This window comes from Colletotrichum siamense (assembly GCF_013390195.1).
Source record: "Colletotrichum siamense strain Cg363 chromosome Unknown KSG_Cg363_contig07, whole genome shotgun sequence".
NCBI classification, from domain to species: Eukaryota; Fungi; Ascomycota; class Sordariomycetes; order Glomerellales; family Glomerellaceae; genus Colletotrichum; species Colletotrichum siamense.
In genome coordinates this window covers 3916159-3923792 of record NW_023501020.1, presented here as the reverse complement: position 1 = coordinate 3923792, position 7634 = coordinate 3916159, and the positions used below count along the sequence as shown (strand labels likewise).

General features: G+C 53.3%; 2 protein-coding genes across 2 annotated transcripts; both read right to left on the bottom strand.

The window, feature by feature from the left end:
* Positions 1 to 2595: 2595 nt before the first annotated feature.
* On the bottom strand, positions 2596 to 3152 carry CGCS363_v011352 (uncharacterized protein; the record flags this gene model as incomplete). Its single annotated transcript, XM_036643201.1, has 2 exons — positions 2596 to 2831; positions 2918 to 3152. The coding sequence occupies 2 exons, from the start codon at positions 3150 to 3152 to the stop codon at positions 2596 to 2598; spliced, it is 471 nt and encodes a 156-aa protein (XP_036491362.1).
* Positions 3153 to 4395: 1243 nt separating this feature from the next.
* CGCS363_v011351 (uncharacterized protein) lies at positions 4396 to 6277 on the bottom strand (the record flags this gene model as incomplete). The annotated part of the gene is made up of 2 exons (XM_036643200.1): positions 4396 to 4658; positions 4711 to 6277. The coding sequence occupies 2 exons, from the start codon at positions 6275 to 6277 to the stop codon at positions 4396 to 4398; spliced, it is 1830 nt and encodes a 609-aa protein (XP_036491361.1).
* Positions 6278 to 7634: the final 1357 nt, after the last annotated feature.

The following is a 7634-nucleotide window of genomic DNA, read 5'->3' as shown; positions in this document are numbered from 1 at the left end:
TGTATGTTCTGTCGAAGACCAAACATCGAGTGCCCAGGTGGGCTAAGCTATTCAGGGGGGACATTTTGACAACAAGACCTGGTGGCGATATTCTGACGGCTTTATGAGAGCAGAATATGAGGTTTTATGAGTGCCTACGCTTATAGCCGGAAGGTTTTGGTCAAAGATAGGCCTTAAACGTCACATCTTCAGGAATCTGAACTTGTCAGGTCTATACGACAGGGTCTACGCAGGTATCAGGAGTCCGAACTTGCTAAACATTGGGATCTTCTTTTCAATTGACGAGAAGTTTTTGAACCTAATTGACCTGAAATTACATCCACTCCCAGAAGTGAAGTTTGATCTGTGTGCCTGAACAGTCAAGCTGTTGTTACGAGGGCAGAATCAGAAACCTCGATTACGGTAACCATAGAAAGGAAATAACTGGTCTTGCAAACACGACGGCTCTCAGTCACGGCGACCCTGATGAGCATATCACGTCAGCGAAGGAATACCCGAGACCTCGAATCCCTCCTTCCAAGCGCAAACCTTAGGCCCGAATCCGCCCCAGCCATCGGGAAGAAAATGACGTATCAGTATTTTAGCCGGTAATTTGCCCTATCTGGCCCTTTCAAGCTATCTGCATGTAGGCGTATTGTATGATTCTAGTAGGCTGTAAAGGGCAAGAAGTGTCTACAAAAGCGGTACTGAGACAGCTGCATCATCTGGCAGCTGGCTTCTGGGACCTGGCAAACGAGATGCTAGGAACCAGTTGCCAGTACTTCGAGTCCCTGGTGTCGCCGCGTGCTCATCACGCAGCCCTACTAACGACCTGGTTGGGACAGCCAGAAGTCCTGGCAACTGGTTGCTTCTTATCGCCTCGCCAAGTGACTGCAGGTTTGATTTCTTTTTTATCAGAGCTGAAGGCACACGTCGTTCGAGTGAACAACAGCGACGAAACCAAGTCTAGAAGAGCAAGGAGGAAGGTTTTGGAAATTTTGTAGGCTGAGAAAAGCTTCTCGACGCTGTCCATAGCGTCTGCGGAAAATGGACAACCTCTTCGTCCTCGGACGCCATCGGAGTCACCGGTTTGAGTCATTGAGAACAACGCCTCAACTAATAAAGCATGAACCAGACGCTCTCCAATCAATTTACGCTGAACATTCATTCTCGCCATATCCGCCGCACAAATGACTACTACCAGCACGAAGGAGTCGAGCCTCATGACGGCGGTGCTCGATCGGGAGCACCAAAATAGGGTACAGAGCCGCCTCTGTGCTCTTCCCGAGGAAGTCATCGCCGATATCATGTATCAAATGCGAGAAGCCGACCTATATTTTATCCGACACGTATCCCATTTGTTCTTCAGACTCTTTGGAGAGAAGCGCTTCTCGAAGTTCAGAAGCGACAGGCCACCGTACCGCTTCCACTTTTCAGGACACGAGGGTTGTACCTGCCAGCAGGAAGTGCAATTTAAGCTGCTACGTTTGGTGCTCATGTCTGCGACCAGAGCACCGCACTTCCTCTTCCAAGCGAGCCATGCGAATCTCTGCCAACCATGTCTGCAGCGTATCCCAGACAGAACGGAATTAGAGCTCCACCTGGCTCGCTTCGAGGAGAACCTGAGGTGCTCTGGCTGCGGAGAGGATCACCAAAGGCTGTGGTTCTCCAGGGAGCAGCTCTTCAAGCTTCACAGGCGGAAGTGGAGGCGCTGTATCCTCTGGGAAGGACGCGTGCGGCTGTGCTCTCATGTTTCTTTCACATGGGGCCATGTCAGCCACTGGGTCGAGGCCAGACACAATCCCAAGCCCGACGGCTTTGTCTTTGTCGAGTGCAAACAATGCTTCGATGGAGTTCACGGAGCAAAGCCTCCAAAGGTTGTGTTTCTTGTGGAGCAGTCCACGAATGAGAGACTCAAGCGCGAGGTTGAACCAAGCTGGACGGTTCCTCTTTCAGCTGTCGACGGCGAATCCCCTGGACAACACAGCTACGACCAGCTCCTCTGTCCTCATGTTACCTGGACGAAAGTTCGAACTCAAGCTCTCAAACAGTATCGTAAAGACTTCACGTGCAGGAGCTGCCACTCCGAGTATTCATTTTCAACAGAGGAAGGAGGGAAAGAGACGTTCGTTGAAAGGCGTCGTTTACTATGGAGTAACGCCCAGGTTGAGAACGACTACAGTCGAGTCCTCAAAGTGCGCTTGATGGACCCGGATTCGTACGAAATTGACACGAGCTTATCGAGAAATGTGTTGTGGTGCGACAGGGAAGGATGCTTCAACGCCAATGCCAACCCCAACTTCCGCTTCGGCCTCTGGGTCAAAAACCAAAACCCATATGCCCACCTGAGCATTTTTCAGTCCTATTCGTGCCAAGGCCTATCAACGACACATTATCCCTGGTCATCCGACATGTTCAAGGAGCTCAAGCTTTGCTCCTGTAAGGGCGTCAATTACGTTGTTGACGACCTTTACGAGCAGTTGTGCAAGCGGCGGCGCGAGCTGCTGCGACGGCAACAAGAACTATATGATAAATACCCCTGGCTTTTTGTTGACTACCTTGAGCGGAAAAACGATACTTAGCTATCAATTTATGTAACTGAGGTGTCTTTCGGTTCTACACAAGATTACACTGCTTCGAATTCACCCCATGAGCGCTCTGCCACACCCGTTCCTCGCTCGTCACGTCTCCAATCGTCACATTCCAGAACCAAGTCTCCAGCGACGGATAGTTCGCAGCTCCGGCCCACTCCAAGATCACAGCCTGGATGCCGTACTCTCCAGGTGCGAGGTTCAGGGACTCCGGGATCGAGATGTTTGGGATCGTGTCATTGTACCCGCCGGAAAGTTCCTCTACATCGGCAAAGGTCAGCACGCGCATTTGATGAACCATCTCCATGCTCGGCAAGAACAATAACTACGGCATGAGAGTTACATACGACGCAGATTGGTTCGGTGGAATTCGCGACTAATGCTTCCCGCGTAGACGGAAGACGTATCGCCGATGCCCCAGATCATGAGGTCCTGCCTGGGCTGCATGATGGCCGTCGTGACCGGCGCTTCCCACACGTCGCCGGGCTTGATTGTCTGCGGGAGTCCGATTGTCTGGAGATATCCCTGGGCCACGCCACTCAAGAGGGCCGCGGCGGTGGTGATGAATGTTGAGGTGCGCATTTTGAGGTGTTTCCGTCGACTGGCTTCAAAGCTTTTCGCGCCTCGTAAGTCGTCAATATAGATACTAAGAAATTCAAAACATTTCTCGAATCAAAGATTGGGTGCAGTGTCTTTTAAGTACCGCAGTCTGCCACTTCCAGGCCTTCGTAAGAAAGGATCTTCCGTTCCCCTGAGAACACCAATAGGCAAGGCAGCAGGCTGACATGCAGATGAACTATTCAATACGGTGTTACATTTACAATTTAAATCCCCTCGTCTCTCGTTTAGTGAGATCCTTTGATGCGACTGTGGTGATTCAAATTGCGTCATGTCGTGCATGTACTTGAGGGTAAGCGGGATCTGCTCCCAACCATCTCACCTTTTCTCAGCGCAACGTCATCACGAACATTCGAACGACAAGTTTACCGTGCAGCCTGGACACGGGCTGAACCGCTGAGCCGCATGACTGCATCGGTGGTTGCATTATTGTCTCTTCGGCAGTGGGCATGTTACACCCTGTGCTGACCTAGAGCCCAGCCCTCGCCGTATTTGAGACTCTGGAAGAGCTACTGCCACTCTGCGATGAGTCCACGAAAATTCTAGCGTGGATTCGTCGACTCTGAGGGATGTAATATCTTGGTCCGCGTCTTCCTCGGAAGCGAGACCTCGAGGGACACACCACCAAGCCATCTATAAAACGCGGACCGTCGACCCGCCACGGACTCTCGCTGAAGCATACACAAAATCAGTTTAAGGTTGCAAAGATACTTATCACTCATGATGAAAGCAGTTCACGCATACTGGCCCACTTGCTCGTGGGAACAGCCGCCACTACATCATGCACAGACGGACCAGGGAACGCAATAGCAGAAAGAGAAACCATTTTTGTTGACCATATACGACCGGTGGACAAGTGAAGGAGGAATAGTTTCCTCCAGATGCAGAGCCAAAAGACAAAGATGCCTCAAAACGAACTTGCTGATTCTTGCCCCCCTTCCGTCCAGACTCCATATTAACCCATCGTTCCATGTGTCATGCCCCCAACTCCGTCGAGATAAGAAAAGTCATGGACCCAGGTTTTCCCAAATCAAATTAGGGGTATGATGCTTCTATGGCGCAGAGACCTCGAATTAACGCCCCTTCCGGTACCCCTTGTTGCTGTGCAAGTTCATTGTTGTCGTGATATAAAGAAAAGCAGAAAGGAAGCGTATGATGTCTTTCACACCTTGCTTGCTTTTTCGTTCATGCGCAGATGTGTGGCTTTCTATGGCAATGCGGCGACGCTACCAGCCAGCAGGGCATAGTTGGCCAGCTTCAGTGAGAGGACTCTCGAGCGCGGGTAATCAGGGCTGATGATCATGCGGCCGTCCTTGTTAAACCCGACTTCGCCAAAGGATTCGCTCAACTGCTCAAACTTCGCGTTTGGTCGCACTCGGTTCAACTCTGCTAGAATATTGTCGCTCCATACGCCTGAGCACCAGCCGTCGCGGAGGACAAAGTACGGGTTCAGTGGTGGAACAGGAGAATCTAAGAAGTCGTCAGTACAAAGCCAGTGCATGGTGTTGGAGGTAATACATACCCAAGTCCACAAACCGAATCCGCAGGTAGTCGAGTGCCTTCAGAGTTGACATGGAGTGGATGCCTGCAAGGACAAGCATCTCAAACGCGTGGATAAAGTTCATATCTTGAATTCCACTTCCCGAGTCGTGGAACTGTGGCACCGGCCGGCAGCAGTTTTTGACTGTCAGGTCAATCGTCTTGAGCCGGGTTGTTCTCGGGTCGGATCTGATGGCTGCCATGTTGAAAAAGGCCTTGCACACACGACCAGTGTATGCCAGGTGCTCAAGCGCCGGCGTCGCATCCGCCAGCCGAGTACAGAAGTGTACTTGGTTGGAGACCTTCATGTAGAATGGAGGGCACGTCAATTCCCGTCTGTAGTCGCTCTCCAGGCACAAGTTGAGGTACGTCAAATTTGTCGGCAGCTTGGGAAGAATGCTGGCCATGCTTAGGTAGCTCTTGGACTTGGGCTTGCTGTAGGAGCCGTGCCACTCGTTCAGATTAGGGAGGGAACCCAAAATGGCTGCGAAATCGGAGTCGCTGCGCATGAGATTCCACTGGCCCTTGGTCACCAAGGTGCGCACCGATTCGAGGGTGGGAAGATGCCAGCCAGCCGGCCGCCTATGCCAGCTATGCTGCACCTTCGGCGCCTTCTTTCTCTCACCACCCTCAATCGTCATTACGCAAACGTCAGGCAGAGCCTGGGAGACGAAAGAGAAGGCTTCCTCGAGGCTGCAGTTGTTGGCGGGGAGTGTGTAGGTCGCATTCGTCAATCCGTCCATGGTGACCGTTGGGAGGGCGAGGGTAGTGCTTAGCGCCAGCGGTCCGTACTTGGGCTGGAACACCGGGAACCAAATCTCAATGTGTTTCACGTAGCGACGAAGGTGGTCGTGCTCGCTGAAGTAAATCATGGCCATCTCGAGGGATTCCACCGTCGCCTTGATCTTGATATGGCGATACAAGCGCTCTTGAATCAGGATTCTCCATACGGGGCTCACGAGGGCCAATTCTGACAACTCCCTGCGCCGAGAGTGTCGCAGCGCGGTTCCCCAGCTCTTGGTCACGCTCGGCATGCCCACCGAACTCTTTGACGTTGTGGATACGCGGTATCCGAATAAATGATCAAGGATGCACTCGTGAATCTCGGCGGGAAGATCGTTCAGGTTCAGTGAGGGCGAGGCCTCCGGGGTCTCGAGGGAGTAGGGATGGGTGGTGATACCCGGGCCTCCGTAGGCCTCGGTGTCCTCAGCCATCGGACAGCAGCAATCCGAATTTCGTTGATCGGGGTGGAGGAAGGGAGTGCTGCTGGGGCGGGTCGGGGGCACGAAGTCATTGCTCTTGGCCTGTTCGAGAGGAGGACTGGAGGGTCCGGGAGATACGGGGTTGGAAGCGGTGTTGAGGATTGTTGTGATGATTGAGGCAGTCATGATCGAGGTTAACTCTTCTGTAGCGTTGGCGTTACCATTGTAGTCGTCTCGCGACGGTCGCCTATCGATACCGGAGGGGTCTCGGTCTCGGGAGACGTTATTCGTGACGTCGGGGTGGTCGTCGTCGTTTGTGTGCATGGACTGCTCGACGCAAACGGACATGGTCGCCTGGATGGTTGAAGTGAGATCGAAAAGCTAAGTTTTTCGTGGTGAAGTCGGCGATTCCAGGGTCATGGCAGGTTGGAATCGAAAGGCGTCGAATGTCGTCGGGGTTGGCGGGAATTGGTTGTCAGGCGGGAGGTAAAACTGGAAGGTGAAGGGAGATTGGCCTGGGCTGCTTTGACGATGGTGGGGGAAATGAAGTCCCAATAATTCAGAGACCCTTGATACCAAGACCGGGGGGGTCAACAATGCTGAGCAGCTGTTTTGGTAGGCAGGCCGCCGTATTCGTCAGGGCAGGGCCAGGTCCAGGTGTAGGTAGCGGCCCAGCGATCCAGTCAGTTCGCTGAGAGTCTGGGACTGGGAGGGAGTGGTCCAGTCCAGTCTAGTCGTGGCGGTAGCGCTGCGCTGGGGTCGCTTCGCTTGACCAAGCCACTTTACGCGGTCGGTCGCGTGCGCAGCGGCAGAAAATGGTCCAATGGGGCCGTGAAAGGGAGGAGTTGGCGAGAGGACGCAGTTAAGAATGGGTGGTGTCGATCGATGGATGGCCGAGCGAATGGCGGCAGTCGGGAAAAAAAAACACAGTGACAGACTGCAGACTGCTGTTGACAGTTGCGGACCGAGAGATTCCCAGAAGGTGAACGGTTCAGTTCAGGCGCAGTCGCAGATGCAGCCGCAGGGGGTCTTTGAGTGAAGAGACGATTGAATAGAGCAGACCCAAGCAGAGAGACCAAAAGACACCGAGACTCAATGCTGGCGTGTCGTGTATGGATGAAACGGGCGCCGGACACTTGACAAAGTGTTTGGGCGGGCGGGAGCGCAAAAAGGCTGACTTGGTTGCTTTAGGTGAAGCAAGCAGGTCGCAGGGTCGCAAGCACGCAGGGCAACGCAGCGAGGCACAGGGCGGCGGTGCGGCGGGCGCGGGTGCGGGAGCGGCGTGTTGCGGTGCGGCAGGAAGATTGGGTGAGGAGTGGAGGGTCGACGGTCGCTGGCTGCACTGCACCGGTAGGCAATGCGACGCGAGGACGAGGCAGGCAGGCGGTCAGTCGACGGGGGGTGGCGTGGTCGAGTTGGGGTTCCCGTAGTCGCAGTTGCAGTCGCAGAGAGTGGGTGGTGAAGGTGGTACCAAGGGATAAGGTAAGATAACACCGGCCAGGGTTGCGTCCAGAACGGGAGGACGGAGATTTGATGATGACGGTATGGTCTGGTTTTGATTTCGGTGACGAGATGAAAGCCGGGAAGAGGCAAGAGTCGACCGAGAAGAGGGGGGTAACCAACAGTCGACAATGAAGAGAAGTGAAAAAGAAGAAGCAGACGATGCAGAAAAAAGAAAAAGAAAAAAAAAAGAAACAAAAGGAAA